Here is an 18,107-nt window from a genome sequence, read left to right as displayed (position 1 = left end):
GCTCCAAACATGCAGGGTTCAAAAGCAGCATTACGGACTTGTCCCAATTAATACTGAATCCTGAAAAGGATCCATACAAGCCTATTAAGGACATAACTGCAGACAGTGATGGCCCTGCATCCCCCCAAAACACTAAAGTGTCATCCGCATAGAGTGCTATCTTATCTTTGCCTGTAGATCTATGAAATCCCACAACATTTGTAGAAGAGTGAAAAGCCTCAGCCAATGTTTCAATAGCCAGAGCAAAAAGAAGCGGGGACAGGGGACATCCCTGCCTTGTCCCTCTGGTCAATGAAAAAGGGGCTGATACGCAACCATTCACCTGTATCCTTGCACTTGGGAAGTCATATAAAAGTTGTATCCATTTAATAAATCTAGGGCCAAACCCATATCATTTTAAGCAATTCCACAAAAAGACCCACTCTATGCTGTCAAATGCTTTAGCCGCATCGGGTGACAGTATAGCTCTGTTTCCCATGTTGTTTGTTGGGAGTTGTAGATTTAAAAATAAACGCTGGATATTATTCACTGTAGATCTATTAGGAATAAAGCCTGACTGATCACAATGAATTCATTTTAAAATGCATCTTGATAATCGAATCGCCAGTACCTTTGCCAGCAGCTTGATGTCTGACGTTAACAAAGATATTGGACGGCATGAGTCAGAATTACTTGGGTCCTTACCGGGTTTCAATAAGACAATAATTACTGCTTCAGTAATAGAGGGGGATAAAGAACCCTCCTCCATGGCATAATTAAAGACATCGAGCAATTCCGGTAACAACACATCCCCATATTTTCTATATATTTCCCTTGGAAGACCATTTGGTCCTGGTGCTTTATTTTTAGGTGCTGCATTTCTTAGCTTGTCCAATGTTAATGGGCCCTCCAAAGCCACCCTTTCATCATTTGAAATGCTTAGTAAATCAATAGTATCAAAGACTCTATTCAGGGACTCCTCCGGGTAAGATACCCTACTCTTATATAGTGCCTGGTAAAATTCCCTGAATATCTCCAATATCTCTGGGGTAGTACAGTGGGGCAAAAAAGTATTTAGTCAGCCACCAATTGTGCCAGAAATCTTGCTTGTTTGTAGGTGACCAAATACTTATTTTCCACCATAATTTGTAAATAAATTCTTTCAAAAATCAGACAATGTGATTGTCTGGATTTGCTTCCACATTTTGTCTCTCATAGTTGAGGTATACCTATGATGACAATGACAATTACAGGCCTCTATCATCTTTTTAAGTGGGAGAACTTGCACAATTGGTGGCTGACTAAATACGTTTTTGCCCCACTGTATCAGTCCTCTTATTTGAAGATGATTGTATTTCAATTATATATGATACCGGCTGCTGAGCTTTTACAATAGTTGCCAATAAGTGTTCTGTCCCCTCTCCCTCCTCAAAATGTGGTTGTTGTAGGAAGAATCTTTTATTTTCTGCCTTCTTCTTAGCCACTGCTGCATAATGTAGTTGGCTGAGGCCATTCTTTTTTAGTATCTTCATTTGGATTAGTCATATATAGGAATTCGGCCTTCATCATGTTATCAGCAAGAGTTTTTTCCCACTGCCTAGATTGTTTCTTAATTTTTGATATCTGCGCAATAAGGAGACCTTGGAGATACACTTTCAATGCATCTCAATATATTAGACGTGAGACTGAGCTTCTGTTTATATTCTGGTAATTAATTCAGTCATAGTTCCTTCAGATGGAGAAGAAAAGTGACAACCAATATGGGTTATCCTTCCATAGAGTAGATCCTGGAATAGTCCTAAAAGAAAAAAATTGCACTATAGGGGAATGGTCTAAGATACACCTGGCCTCATACTTAATATCACAAAGATATGTGAGCAAGGAATATGTTCCCAATGCTAAGTCTATTCTAGAAAGAATTTTATAGCTACTAGAAAAGCATGAAAATTGCCTATTTGTTGGATTATGCTGTTTCCAGAGATCTATCAATCCCAATTCCGCTACATATCTGGCAAAGGCCGTAAGCCCCAATGAAGTATGCTTATCTATTATATTGTATTTATCTATTGCAGAATCCATATAGTTATTAAAGTCACCCACAAATAGGCATGCACATCTAGTTTATCAGATACAAACTGAATATATTCTTTAACCACTGCAATACAGGGCATTTTCACCCCCTTCCTGCCCAGGCCAATTTTCAGTTTTCAGCGCTGTCGCACTTTGAATGACAATTGCACGGTCATGCAACACTGTACCCAAATGAATGAATTTGGGTAATTTGGGAATTGCTCGAGTACTTGTACTCAGGCAAATGCTCCCGATGCCTGAGCTGATACCTTTGCATGAAGAGGCAGCTCCCGGAAGTCCGTGGGTGGAAAGGGTGGAGTGGAGAGCGAGTTCTGGTAGTGAAGAGTGAATCTTGGCAGGCTGGCAGCAGCAGAAGATAAGCTGGCCAGCTCACCATATATCCACCAGAGGGCAGTAGTATGGTGGGCACATAGCACTATTAGTCATTTGACAAAAAGAAGTTCAAATCCAGCTCTATGTTCATACCATAGGGCTGCATAGTCCGCAATTTGTACAGCCACTTTTTCTCATTTGTGAGATTGCTCTCTTCATATGTGTTCCCCTCCAATGTTTAGATATTTTATCAATTCCATAAAATGTCAAAAGAGTGGGATCGCTATTATGAAAAAGTTTGAAATGTTTTTATACACTATGATTTAAAAAACCTTTTTGATATTGGCAAGATGTTCATTTATTCTAACTCTTAGTTGATGTGTGGTTCTACCCACATATTGGAGGGAACAAGCACACTCCAACATGTAGGCGACATGGTCTGAATAACATGTAATCAGGGGTTTGATCCCAAATTTTTCTTTAGTCACGCGTGACTGAAAATGTGAGATTTTTTTTAGAGGTGCCTTTTTTTTGTTGTTCTATAGGCTTTACATCTGGTGCAAAAATGAAAGCCAGAGCCGTCCAATAAAGTGGAATTTTTTTGGGGGGGTCGGGAACATTCCGAGCTATTAGTTTCCTTAATCCTAGAGCCCTCCTATGAATGAATTTAGGTTTTGAAGGTATTGAAAGTTGCAAATCTTTATCTTTTAAAAGTATAGGCCAGAATTTTCTAAAAATAGATTCAACTTGTTTGTATTGTCTGTGGAATCCTGATATAAAAGCCACTTCACCTTTATATTCTTTTTTTGGGTTTGTTACCAGAAGGGATTGTCTATCCATTGAAGACACCTGGTGGTCAAGGGCTTTGTTTAGTGTCTCCAATGGGTAGCAAGGAACCTAACAGTAAGTATTTCTGCTTGGAGAAAAACATTTTCATTATTGGCACAATTGCACCTTAATTGCATGTATTGTCCTTTTTGGGATAGCCCCAACCCATAGTTGCCACCATCCCCAGGCTATCCCAAAAGGACAATACATACAATTAAGGTGCAATTGCGCCAATAATGAAGATTTTTTTCTTCAACCAGGATTTTCCCCAGATCTTTCACATTAGGCACAAACAGATCAATGGAACATGGTTTAAACTCCTCTCCTTCTCTTCACCACAGTGTAGCATTAAAAACATAGCAACTCCATAGTGTAGTATGTACCCAAAACTAAATAAATCACATATAATGATCTAATAACAGGGCAACAAATATAACAGGATTTCAACTCTCAGTGCTATGGGAAGATAGAAGGCTCACCCACTAGTTATAAGCAAGTTGAAAGTGTACACATCATATATAATAATCAAGATATAAAAATCGTTCTTCTCTTCACTGAAGCATTCCTTCTGCATTCAGAACCATAATAACCACCACTAATTATCTGCTCGGACCTGGCATCAAAGCATAAGCAGAACCAGAATATAGCATATTTTAACACCAAATAAAGCAATATTCTGCTGGGGAAAGCCAGCAGAGGTGACAAAGGCTGGTAAAGGTAGTAGCAGCAGGCCTGGAGAGGTGGCTGAAGCTGGTGGCAGGCAAGCAAAGGAGGAAGGATCTGGTAATGCTAGAAGGCCAGTATAGAAGGCAGAAGCTAAAAATGGTGGCAGGAGATGGCCAAGAGAGGTGGCAGGAGCTGTTAATGATGACAGGTCATGAGAGGTGGCAAGAGCTGGTAATGGGAGCAGGACAGAAGACGTGGCATGAGCTGTTAATGGTAGCAGGCCAATAGAGGTGACATTACCTCACAATATTGTCAAGCCAGTAGAGGTGGCAGGAACTGGTTATCTTGGCAAAACAGCAATGGTTGCAGGAGGTTGCAATAGTGGCAGGCCAGCGTTGGTGGCCAAATATGGTAATGGTGGCAGGCCAGCAGAGGAAGATATTTTTAAATAAAACTAATAATGAGAATACAATTAATTTTACCTGAAGTCTCAGTATACATACACTGTTTTTTCTTTAGGCCCACCACTGAAACATCTGTAAGTTGTATTGCTCTTTCATGTAAGCTAATCTGTGTTTTACATAAAACTAACACCAAACTTAGCTTAGATAATAAAAACACAGCACAGAAGATGTCTTAAAAGAATAAGTATACATAATTATAAATATAGTAATTTTCCAGCATATAACAATACCTGATATTCTATGCTAATGTGTTACTTTGTTTCACATTATAACCTTCATTGTATAATAGAAATCATTTCAAAATCATAATTGTAATAAAGCATCTAGACACAATTGAGTGCATTTTGATATTACTTGTATTACACTTCAAATGTTATTTTACTGAAGTCATTAAGCTTGAAGTGCTGTAATTACTTGAGCCACATACTTCACAGGTTACTGAACTAATGCCTCAAATTTTCAACAAGTTATAAAGAAATAGCTCAATGCACAGATGTTTTAGTCACTAAGTTTAACATTTCAGTGCATACAGACTGCTTGATTGAAAAGAATTAGTTCTGCACTAAGAAATGCATTTTAAAATAATTTCTCTTTAAAATATTGAATTGCAGTGCAATGGGGCTTACAGACATACTTTAGTAGATATAATATAGGACTTAATCGTACCACATAAAAAAAAAAATAGTTTTCCTTTCACTTGTATAGTGATGATACTTTACGTTCAACAATTGTTTATTGATGAAGCATAATATGCAATTAAATACTGGATGGAAACATAGACATAACCATCAATGATAAAAGTTAGAAACTGAAAAAAAATAGCAAATATACTAGATTGGAAAAAAGCAAAAAAAATTTAACCTAGCAAATAATCTATAATTTTGTGTAGTTATATTCCCTGTGGCATTTGTTTGTCTTACCTTGTAATGATGGGCTCACATGTTGTGGCTACAGTTGGTAGTGTCATAGCTGGCCATATGTCCATGTATTTATTCACCTAGCTTGTCCCTATTTATGAAAGGGATAGGCAAATGTATGATCTGGGTCACAATATATGCTTGTCCATTCCCTGTGTTTTCCTGTGCTTCCATTGTGTTGCATCACAAATGTGGTAGTGCTAATGTGATGGAAGACAGCATGGTGATCTTTATGTTATGTGCTCTGCCTGTGTCCTATCTAATTACTGTGTAGTTCTCACCTAAAGAGCATACGACTGAGACCCAGGAATTGTGGGATATGTTGTTTCTTTACAGGAAGTGTCAGTTCTTAGACTACAGACAAAGGTCATGCATTAACCGTGCAGTGCCATGTAGCATGCCTCAAGTTTGAACACAAACAAAAATTTCTGACAAAGGAATGTGAAGATTTACTCAATTATGGACTGTGCACACAGGGTAACAAATTATGCCATCAAACAGCATGATCAATGCACATCGCAAGATGAAAACACTAGGTGCATTTAGAAAGGTTTATAATGCCTTAAAATAACTAAATATGGGGACTTTGAGGGTGCCAATCATTATAATTTACACTTTTTGAGCCCCTATGTGCCTTTCCCCTCATAACTGCTTGCATCTTGGGCTGTGAAGGTGGTGCAATAGGAGGGTGGAGCTAAAGATTTCTTTTGACACTGGGACTCCCCCTATACTCATGGACTGTCTTGGTAGTGTGATTGCTGAGCATGTCATGTACATTGCTCTCTTGCAACCCCAGAGTGCACACAAGAGGAGGTCATCACAGTACAAAGGAACACTAGAAACAAACTTACTACATTATATGTGTTCTTTTCTTAGTATCGGAGTGCATTGGAAGAATCAGCTTAATGCATCTGAACACTTCATGGGAAGCATTGGTAGACCTGTTTAAAAACCTATGGGGATTTGTGATCTATTCAATTTAATCACACACTCTGAGATGCAATTTGGTCTCTCAGCATCTGATTTATAGGTACATTATACAGAGGGAAAGAACTATACAGAGATTTGATTACATGGGAACATATGGATTACACGTGAATATTAATTATGAATTTTGGTTATTAATAATGAAACATATTTACCTTTAGGGTCTATAGGAATGGTCCAAGTAACCAGTCAGAAAGCATATAAATTGTGTACATAGTAATATACATATTAAAATAGCTATATAGAAAGTCAGAGTCATATATTTGCAAATACTGTATATAGCTACATAGAAATATATGCATGTGGTAGAGTGGATGTGCTTCCATTCAACAAGGATTCATATGATGTAATAAACTTTTTTAGACTATTCATATAATAAGATATTAAGATGTTAAATAAGTGTATACTTGTAAATAGAAGTATCATATTTGGCACTTTAAAAGTTCAAATATTTAGCGATTCAAGTAATTTTCAAAGTATGATGAACTCATTAGCCCAAAATGATAATTATTTGAAGATATTATTTAATTAACCTTAAAGTGGTTCTTAAGCCTAAACTTTTAGAACCACTAACCTCCCTTTATACTTGCCTTGTTTAATTTAATTTAAATTGTGTATAATGCATTAACAGCATGTCATTTATTACTGCAAATATATACACTTTTTCATAACCAGTACCTGTGCATTGTCTTCCCTTGCTTTCTAGATCACACCTACCCTTAGGATTTTTGTTTAAGTTTTGACGTCATTTTATCTTATTAAAATTCATATATGGATTGTAATATCATGATTTTCACGTTTTGTAGGTCTGCATATATTTATATTTTTTATGTTTATATGTATTTTTTGAAATTTGCTTTTGATATGTATATTTTTGGGAATTACATTGAATTCTCTAGTTTATATGTCATTATATATGCATTTTATTTGCATTAAATATTCATAATTTTTTGCAACTTGTATATAAAATGTATGCAACATGGTTGAGAAATTTATATTTAGTTTGTACATTGTTGTATATGCATACAGCCACAAGAGGGAGCTTTTTCATGCAGGATTGCCCTTTTTAATTCCTACCCTATGTCTGTTAAGGTCATAGACAATTTTGCAATTTTTTAATATACAGTAATAATTTTTATTTATCTCTTGCCAGAGTTTATTCATTCTTTAGTAAGGCTGAATAAGATAAAATGTTATTTTTTATATCCTTGCATGAGTGATCTCTGTTCTGAGAGGCTGCATGTATTCGCCGAGCATTTCTGGTGTCCCTGTTCCTTTAAATGGATGACTGCTGACGTTACACACAGACCTCCAATCCCAGAGGACGCCAGTTTGAGGAAACACGGAGTGTGTGTATAATGTCATCACATACAGGTTGTGAGATACCACGGCTGGCGTTAACATTGATGCTTTTGAAACGCTGCCTAAATGTAAGTGCAGCTCTCTTTTTTTAATAAAGATGTTATATTGCACTATGAGGTTTTCCCTGCATATATCTTATATGGGCTGATGCAGAGATCGATTCTCTGATACCAAAAGGGCTAGTTCTCACAGTCCATTGCAGCCTACTAAGGAAACATACCATTGGGAATTTGTTGTCACTGGGAGCTTCTTGCATAGAGTTTGAGTTTATGCTAGTTTAATCTCTGTAATTCTGGATCAATTTCTTTTGGTAAGCAACCCCCTTTTTTCTTTCAAAGGAGCAGGTTTAAACACAGAAACACATTACATAGAATTTTTACAGCACTGAACACTTTATTCACCATAAATTGCACAAAGACTCTGTATTACATAAGGAGATTTGTGTGTTGGACTCCTATTATTAAGAGCTATTGTGTTTTATCAATTTGCATACATTTTTGATTTTATTTATTCATTTATTGATTATTTGCACTTTGTTTGCTTATTTTGCACTTATTTGTAATTTCACATTTGACTTATTGCATCTATTAACCAGTTTATACATGTAAAGAGACAGTGCACCTTTTTTCATTTAGATTTGTTTTTGGCCCAGTGTCTGGGTTGCATGAGTTGCAGCAGTCATCTGGTTTGAAGCTGAACACAAGATTTTTCCTTACTTTATAACTATAGGAAGCCACTTCCTATGGTGGCACGCAGAGAAGAAGAGCTGAGAATGCCGCAGGGTCCCCAAAAGAGGAGGTTCTTGGCCACTCTGCACAAAACCATTACACACAATGGGTAAGTATAAATCCCCTTGCCACCGAGTGTACGCAGATGTGTGTACTCGGCTTTCGGGGGTTATACCGGAATGATGCCCACAGCTGCAGGCATCATCCTGGTACCGTTTTTTAGAGCCAGCGATCGGCTTTCCAGGGATAACAACCGATGCAGCTAAAAGCTGCTTGGCTGTTATACCGGATGTCCCCCCCCCGCTGCTCTAACTGGGCCTCCCGTCCCACTGGGAGACCTGATCTACTATCCGATGCCTCCGGCGGCTAGGGACAGACTGGAACGAAGCTGGAAAAGGCTTTGTTCCAGTCTCCTGATTGTAAACACATAAGCGACGTCATGACGTCACTTCCCGTTTACTCAGCTGCCAATTGGACCAGTTTTACAGCTGAAAATGGCGATCTGAATACTTTGAAGTGAAAAGGAGTGATTAGGGGTCTTTTAGACTCCTTATCCCTCCATAAAGCGTACCTGTCACCACCTAATACTGTCACAAGGGATGTTTACATGTATGGGCTAGTTGGTTGTACACAAGTTGATGTTTCTATCGACTTGTGTACAACCATCCTGTTGGGTTTTTCCTGATTGATCAATGCTTCTGGATATAGCTGGCAACACTTATCATTATATTCTGCAGCCAGGGAGTGCTGCTGGAGTGATTCCCCCATCCATTCCGAATGTGTGGTTGGGGAATCGGCACATGTTTTTCATTTAACCTGCTGCTTGAATGCAAAAAATTGTATAATGTATGGTCTGCCTAAGACTTGCATATTGTATTGTGATTTTAATGGGTGTGGGTATGTTTACAAATGTGTGAGGGGGTGGGTGGGTGCACCCTTATGCATGAATGTTTATCTATGTGCAACGCACACTGAGAGCCATTTTAGCCACTTGCCAACTGCCTCCTGTAGCTTTATTGCTACAGACGGCTCGACTGTGCAGAATCACATAAATATACATGATTTGCATTTCCGGATAGAGGGTGAGTGTGCATGCGCCCACCTGCCCATCCTGGCTGTACTGTCATTCGCTACAGCACAAGAGGATCAGCGGGTCCTGGCCAGTGATTTATGGCTGGCACCCGCTGATCAGCTGAGCGAATGACAGAAGAGAGCCCTGTGCAAAGAAGGGAGTAAAAACCATCACATTGCTTAGTAAAACAGCACACAGTATATACAGTAAACATTGTTAGCCCCTTCCCAGCCAGTGTCATTAGTATATTGACAGTGTATATTATTAGCAGTAACCACTTTATTAGTATGATTAGAGATGTCAGTGTTAGTTAGTCAGTTCCCCCTCAGCATCAGTTAGTGTCAGATTTCCACCACACTATCGCAGTCCCATTAGAGGTCACTGATCACCGCCATTACTAGTATAACATAAATAAATAAAAATTCCAGTTTATATGTCATCTTTTATGGATGCTATAACTTTCATGCAAACCAATTAATATACACTTATTGTGTTTTCTTCTTACCACAACATGTAGCACTAAATAAAAATAAAAAAAAATAAAATAAAAAATAAGAAACCCAGTGGTGATCAAATATCACCAAAAGAAAGCTCTATTTTTTGGGAAAAAAATGATATAAGTTTTGTTTGGGTACAGTGTTGCATGACCACACAATTGCGTGTTAAAGTAACACAGTGCTGAATAGAAAAAAATGGCCTGGTCATGAAGGGGCTAAAATCTTCCGGAGCTGAAGTGGTTAAAATTCTAAACCTTTAACCAAAGACAAATTCCTTGTATGCTGTACATATTTGGCAAACAAAACTGTTTATGAGTCTGATTATTCTATGTATACAGAGTCTGACCATACACACAATACCCAATGACTGATATAAAGAGCATGAACAAAGCATTAGTATTTTTGAAAAAAGAATAATTGTACTTACCACTGTAAAATTCATTACTTTCAATATCCATATCGTCATTGCTAAGTTAACAATCATGGTAACCAATAGCAAAAGGACAAAGAAGTATAAACACCTCTTCCGCCATCCGTAAATGCCCACTGGGTAAAATTGAGTGTTTTCAGTCCGTAGGTTATTTTGTTGTGTGGCCAAAATGTACTGTTCTCGTGTCATCTAAACAGATGAAAAGACGGAAAAATTAACAATTGTGCAGCAATACAAATTTATTTTGCATGTTAATACAAATTTATAAACTTTAAGAAGAATTTGTAAATATGTAGGACTCTTTTGCACATCTTTACAGACACATTCCCGTTCATTGTGCTACAAAGCAAATGAAAGCAGGCTGAAAAAAAAAAAAAACCTAATGGATTCCCCCATCCATACAAGTGAGGTGGCTGGAGGAATCCTCCCCACTCTGCTATTGTATTCTGACAGCAGGACTCTTTCAATGTCAGAATCTACTGAGTGACTCCTCTTTGCTGGACAGGGAGAGCCACACACAGGTCAAAATATGACCTGTCCCTAATGACCCTGCCGAGTTTCCATCTGTGTGTTCCCAGCTTTGAACTTTTGGTTAATAAAAGCATTTTTATAGTAAATCAACATCAAAAAAATAATGGAAAAGTCAATATTACAATGTTTTTCTGTCATTAAAAAGTAAACTGCATAAAAAAACACACACACACACACACACACTTGTGCCTGGTTTGTGAAAGTGTTAATGACCAAATTTTCTTGTGTAATCTTTAAGAGTAGAATAATTTGAGCATTATTCACAATCCAGCAGTGGGGAAAAATAAAACCTAAGCAGATTGCTCTTTACACATTCTAATTACTGTTTCTAATACTGTGTTTCTTAAAAAAATATTTAAAATGTGTGGTACTTAGCTACATTATCATGCACATCAAGCAAACAGGCTGTACATATTACATTTTGCACTGACCCATACTTATTTTTGGCCTTCGTTATTGACCTACTCATGCTTTTCAAGCAGATAACAATACATTGCATGCTGTGAACTTAATGAATTCCTTTAGTACTTATTCTGCGAAAATTGACTGACACATTCATATATGTATTAACTCTTTCATAAATGGGATGGAAAAATGTTAATAACTTGATAGCATAGTTATAAAAAACATTAGGTTCAAAGGGCTGTTTAACCTTCTGAAAGGAACGAATGCTTCTCTTGATTATTTCATTGGCAATACCATAGTTCCTAGTTCTTCTACCACCTGCTTAGAAGTTTTTGGGAGGTTCTCTGTGTGCCATCATTCCTCCTATTGTATTCTTCATAGTTTAACAAAAGCAAAGCAACCTCCAACAGGATAAATGTGACCACTGTCATATGGTAGCCCAAGATAACCACCAGCCACTTGTAAAAAGTGACAGTCCTTATTTAAAAATGCAAACAGTCAAAGGGGAATGCCTCCAGTTTCAATTTCTTCATTCTTATATCACTGTTATCATAAAACCTGGGAAGTATGTCAATTCTCCAACCAATTGCCAACCCATTGCTCTTTTAAATTCCATTCACAAAATTTTACCAAAATCTAACAGATTATCTAAAATACTACGCCTTATACACAAGGATCAGGTTGGGTTTGTTCTGGCAAGACGGGTGGGTGGCAATACTCGATGCACTGTCAATTTAGTTGATGTAGTGATGAAATCTAAAGAACCTGCTTTACTTTTAAGCCTGGATGCTCAAAAAACTTTTAACAGGCTAAGCTGGCCCTACATGTTTGCCTTATTGCAACACTTGGGTTTCTGGGGACATTTGATTAAAGCTTTGTTCGCTCTATACTTATCCCCCTATGGCAAGTTAAATTACCTCTTGCCCCCTCATATAATGGGATGAAACAGGGATGTTCCCTTGCCCCCATATTATTTGTTCTCTGTTTGGAACCCCTGGCAACTGCTATTAGATCCTATAAAGAAATTTGAGGCATTACAATGAATCATACTGAATATAAAGTATCACTCTTTGCTGATGACATTTTGCTTACACCGACTAACCTCCATATATCCCTTCCAAATTTACACATTATATTGGACAAATTTAGTTCTCTTTCTGGTTATAAATTCAACACCACAAAAACAGAAGTCTTACCTATTAATATACCTGCTGATCATCCCATTGCTTTACAATCTAGCTATCTTTATCACCGGTACTTGAATGCACTTAAATACTTAGCTGTACATGTTACCCTCTCATTCTCTACATTATATCAGGCCAATTTTATGTTTCAGGAGATCTGTAAACTGCTTGGACAATGGACCAAAACTCCCAAATTTACTTTATTTATTTGAAACATTGCCTGTCCCTGTCCCTACAGCCAAGTTACAAGTGCAAAATCTAGTGCACCTCTACACAGAATCCAATCAGCTGCTATGTTTTTTTGCCAAAGCTTAATTGAACAAGCTGAAGTTAGAAGTAGATTAGCTACCATGCACAGCTGCACCAGATTTTTCACTCTCTTGCTTTAATAAATCAAACCCATAGTGTTCTCCATTGATTAATATACTGTATAATCCGGTCATCCCAGATAGCTTATCAGGAACTCAAAGTATCTCTGGACTCAAGCCGCTGTCTTCCAGCTAAAACATCTGGTTAATCTTGTAACCAACAAATTACGCTCTTTTTCCTAACTTTAATTTGTAAAAAAAAAGCATACTTAAGTCCCTGTTCTATTCTTATTTACAATTTTAGCATTATTTCTCCACCTTGGCACCCACCTTAATTTTAGAGTGTGCAACCAGTTTTGAGAGTATTTGTCTTTTAGGCCTCTCTCAATTGAAATTGATCTCTATTTATAAGGTCCTTCATGAGGTCATTTTTATATGATGAAGTGGGCATGCACCATTACCTTACAAGACTGGGCCAAAATCTGGGACACAGTGGCTAGGTCCTCAATGTTTGTTATTTATAAATAAAACTTATGATGTTTTGGATGTCTTCCTCCCTGTAGATCCTGTGCATTATTTACTTGGTCTACCAAGGTATCCTTAAATACGCCAAAAAATAATCCACTCATATCCTATGGCCGTTAGGTGGCTGGTCCCTGTCCATTGGTGATTCACTCATCTACCAACCCTAGATCAACTTATATCTATCATTGCTGATATCAGACGCTTAGAGTACCTGACGGCTACTATTCACAAGCTGACTGAGCTTTTTGATCAAATCTGGCCCCCTTGGGACCAGTCCACCTATTGCAAATTTCCTCCCTTAAAGGATACTCCTTAACATCAACCTATATTATGTCTCTTTAAACAAAATATTAGGTTTGTTTCCATCAGTCTACTCTCTATATGTGTATGTATCATGCTTGTAATGTATTTTCTGTTGTGCCATCTCACTTTTGTATTCAATCACGGTTATAATGTTTGCAAGCCATAAGCTACCCTGTCTAACACATTTTACTGTGTATGTTCTTATTTCTTTTTATTTGACTTTACCTATGTCATTCTTTTACTGATATTTGGTATCCTATGGTATTGCCCTAGGATACCAACTTCTACATATTTGCTTCACTGAGGCTGTTGCTTTGTTATGTTGTTTCATGTTTATGTTTATTTTTTTCTTTTAAAACCAATAAAAATACAATTATGAAAAAGAATACAAAAAGTCCAAAAACAAAATAGCTTACTTCAGAAAAAGGAACACAAAACAGTTCATACTCTGGTTCAATGACACAAAACAAGATAATAGCACACCCTAAGGGCTCAACATTCAGTCCTCTCCTCTCTAGCCAGACAACTCCAGATCCCCTCACCCTGCATGGGTGGGAACCCCTAAGTTCTCAACATACCTTCAAATAGTCCCCCTAAAGGGATCACAACCCAAATAGTGGGGAAATATACCTGCTATTAAGGTCGTAACCCTGGCATCTTGTACATTACCTTGTAATTACTGAGGAAAATGTCATAGGATGACAACTTTCTTGAACAGATTCCTGCACTTGATTCCCTGAGACTTACAGTATATGACATAAGTAGGTTAGTTAACCTTTCAGAATTTACCAAAACTGAACTGACTCTTTAGGTTATAATTATGGTATATGCTTGGGTAGTTCATGATCATTTTTTTATAGGAAGTGGCAAACCAAAAGCAGTCAGTTAGGTTCTATCTTTAGAATTACAATGCTGTGAAAAAATATTTGCCCCCTTTCTGATTTTTTTTATTTGCATATTTGTCACACTTAACCTCCCTGGTGGTATGATTATTTCAGATTTTAATGCTGAAAGTGGTACAATTATTTTGCATGGAAATTTGGCGTTTTATAGTGTAGGCCTGTAATTCATAGGATTAACTCACTTAAATCTGTCCAAACAAGAGTCTAGTAGACATCCTGGGTATGATAAAGTTTGAAAAATGAAATCATAAATTATAATATAATAAATAACTATAAATAATTATAACAAATAATAATATAATAACAATTATTCAATAATGTAATCAAATCAAAAACACTGAAATTTGCTCACTTGCAGAATTGTCACTGTCATTACTTTCTGTGTTTGATGACAGATTTCCCCACAAATCACTATCAGTCAATTCTGCAAGTGATTCTTATTTATTATTGCTGTTTTCTAGCTGGTCTAAAACCACTTTTGTTGTAAAGGGACTGTTTTGGCTGCTATGGACAATCTCCAGTTTCCAGGCAGAAAGAACAGTATTTATGATATAAAACTGCATGCAAGGCACTGGACAGACCACTAGGGACAAAAGGGATGTGAAATAAATTGATACAGTAATGTAATCTGTAAGATTACAGTTTACTGTATATGTATTGTGTGTTTTACTTTTTGAATTCGGCGCCGTTCTCCATCCCCGCACGTCACAACGCTCGCAGGGAACAGAGCTCGGCTCCGTGATAGATCGAGTGGAGGATGGCTCGCTCGCACAGCAGGGAGACATTGCAGGATCCTGGGGACAAGGTAAGTAACATGTACCTGGATCCTGCAATGCGATCCCAAGTGTGGCTCGGGGTTACCGCTTTTGGTACTGAAAATCCACCCCGAGCCACACTCCGGAATACCACCAGGGGGTTAAATGACTCAGATCATCAAACAAATTTTATTATAACACAAAGATAATCTGAGTAAATACAAACTGCAGTTTTTAAATTATGGTTTCATTTATTAAGGCAAAAAAGCTGTCCAAACCTGCCTGGCTTTATGTGAAAAAAGTTATTGCCCCCTAAACCTAATAACTGGTTGTGCCACCCTTGGCGGCAATAACTGTAATCAAAAATTTGCAATAACTGGCAATGAGTCTTTCACATTGCTGTGGAGCAATTTTGGCCCACTCTTCTTTGTAGAATGAAATAAGAAAGGGGTTTTGGGGACTTTGAGTGAGGCACAAAACCACTGGTAGGAGAAATGATAAAATTGTTTAATTGACATATGAACAAAGCATACCTCATAAACATATGATACATGGTTGAACATTAATGTTTTTATCTATATACAAGGCAATGGCATACAGATAAGAAGGATTCACATATGTATATACACAAGCACGCATCTGAAATTGCCATTATCGCACACCTTTCTGTTTTTCCTCATTTTTCCTCCTTTCTGGAAAACTGCATGATCTTTATGTGATTTTTCACCTTTCCATTCTCTTTTCTCTTTTGTGGTATATGTTTTCTTTCACTTTGTATCCACTATACTTTTCACTTTTCCAGGCAACAATGGGTGCTGCTGATTTCTTATCCATGATTATATATGGGAGGAGCCCAGGGAGTGTCGGGTGTTACTTATACACCCACTGGGAGTCTTGTTCACACTTTGGCTTCTCTCCTCACACATGCACATCATGTCTCAGAACATGTCTCTATGCAATGTCACCAAGTAACTATCCCTGTGTTTTCCTCTATCCCCAAGACTGCACACCTCTTTGTTTTTCTTCACCCTCCCCCCTTTAGAGTATTGCATGATTTTCATGTGATTTTTCACTTTTTACTTTAATTTCTCTTTATGTGATATATTATTCCCTTCACTTTGTATCTACTGCGCTTTTCACTCTTTCAGACAATAATTGGGTGTTGGTCTTTAGTTCATAAATACTGTATGTATATACTGGTACAGTTCACACATTGGTCCAATATCATTTACTCTACAGACATATTTGGAATTTTTTCACCCTTGCCTATTGCATTGGGAGGGTGCTCCTGGGGTGTGTTGGTGCACTCGCTTCTTACCTGGGTTCATCCCCTCAGCTCCCGGGACAGACTTGCCTCACAGATCCTGACTTGCAACACTGCTTATTTGAAACAATTCATAACTAAGTATTGCAGGGAGATATATATATATCTTGTTTCCCCTTGCCCCTACATTCTTTTTTACTATCCGGGCAAAATATTAGATCCTATTTGGTACCTTTTTTCATTTTTTTCAGATATGCTATGCCTTTGCTCCTGATGAGTGGCACCTAACCACGAAATGCATTGAGCGTATCAATCAGCTTATTACATTGCTGGAATCTCTTTTTTATTTTTTATTTTTTTATTTTTAATAAAGGACTTGTCCCAAGCCATCTACTGTGGTTTTTTAACATTTTGACACTTTCTTTTTGTGAAATGGTAGGGGTACAATGTACCCTTTACCAATTCACATGGGGGGCAGGATCTGGGTGTCCCCTTTGTTAAAGGGGGCTTCCAGATTCCGCTAAGCCCCCCTGCCCACAGACCCCCACAACCACCGGGCAAGGGTTGTGGGGATGAGGCCATTGTCCCCATCAACATGGGGACATCCTCCCCATGTTGAGGGCATGTGGCCTGGTACAGTTCAGGAGGGGGGTGCTCTCTCGTCCCCCCTCTTTTCCTGCTGCCTGCCAGGTTGCGTGCTCGGATAAGGGTCTCGTGTGGATTTTGGGGGGAACTCCATGCCATTTTTTTTTTAATTTTGGCGCAGAGTTCCCCTTAAGGGCCTTAAGGGCCTGGTAATGGAATTTTGGGGGATCCCCACACTTTTTTTTCAATTTTTCAATGACTTTCAATCACTTTTATGTGTATTGTCGGGACCGACAATTCATTAATAGCCGGCACTAGCGCTAGTACTTTTAAATTACTTTTTTTCCTTTAGAAATTTCATTTTGCTCTTGGACTGTTCCAAACACGGCAAACATGTGCTACTTTACAGGCATACTATAGACACCCCCCAGGTACGAAATTTAAAGGAATATTTAACTTGTTTCACTTTAAGCATTATTAAAATCACTGCTCCCGAAAAACATCCATTTTTAAAACTTTTTTTTGCATTGATACATGTCCCTTGAGACATGACCCGGGTCCCCAAACACTTTTTATGACAATAACTTGCATAATAACCTTTAAAATTAGCACTTTAGATTTCTCCCATAGACTTTTAAAGGGTGTTCCGCGGCTTTTCGAATTTGCCGCAAACACCCCAAATTGTTCACTGTTCGGCTAACGGGTGAATAGCCAATGTTCGATTCAAACTCATGTTTGACTCAAACAGATATCCCATCCCTAGTCACAGGGTACAGGATTCAGGAATACAGGTCAGGGCTCAAGGAAAATACCAAGGCAAATGTGTGAGCATCAGCTGGGTATATACACACACACCTCCTGCAATCAGTCTCAGGTGATGCCTGATTGCAGGAGATGATGTTGGCTCCAGACTGCTGGGAGACACCCACTGGTGGACACCAGTACTGCGGCCCAATGGTCTGACAGCTACACCAGCAGGTGAAACCTTTCCTGACAAGTGGCTTTGGCCTTG

The 18,107-nt window shown here is 38.0% G+C and overlaps 1 protein-coding gene across 5 annotated transcripts in view; it reads right to left on the bottom strand.

The window, feature by feature from the left end:
* Positions 1–18,107, bottom strand: part of SGCZ (sarcoglycan zeta) — a 2,017,576-nt gene that overhangs the window by 602,721 nt on the left and 1,396,748 nt on the right. For all 5 annotated transcript variants that reach the window (XM_073608275.1, XM_073608266.1, XM_073608288.1 and 2 more), the window contains one exon: positions 10,331–10,522. In XM_073608275.1, coding sequence (XP_073464376.1) covers positions 10,331–10,522 — 192 coding nt within the window. The remainder of the gene's footprint in view (positions 1–10,330; positions 10,523–18,107) is intronic.

The sequence above is a fragment of the Aquarana catesbeiana genome, linkage group LG01 (genome assembly GCF_042186555.1).
Source record: "Aquarana catesbeiana isolate 2022-GZ linkage group LG01, ASM4218655v1, whole genome shotgun sequence".
NCBI classification, from domain to species: Eukaryota; Metazoa; Chordata; class Amphibia; order Anura; family Ranidae; genus Aquarana; species Aquarana catesbeiana.
Note: the sequence above shows the minus strand (reverse complement) of the source record. Positions and strands in the feature narration are given on the sequence as shown.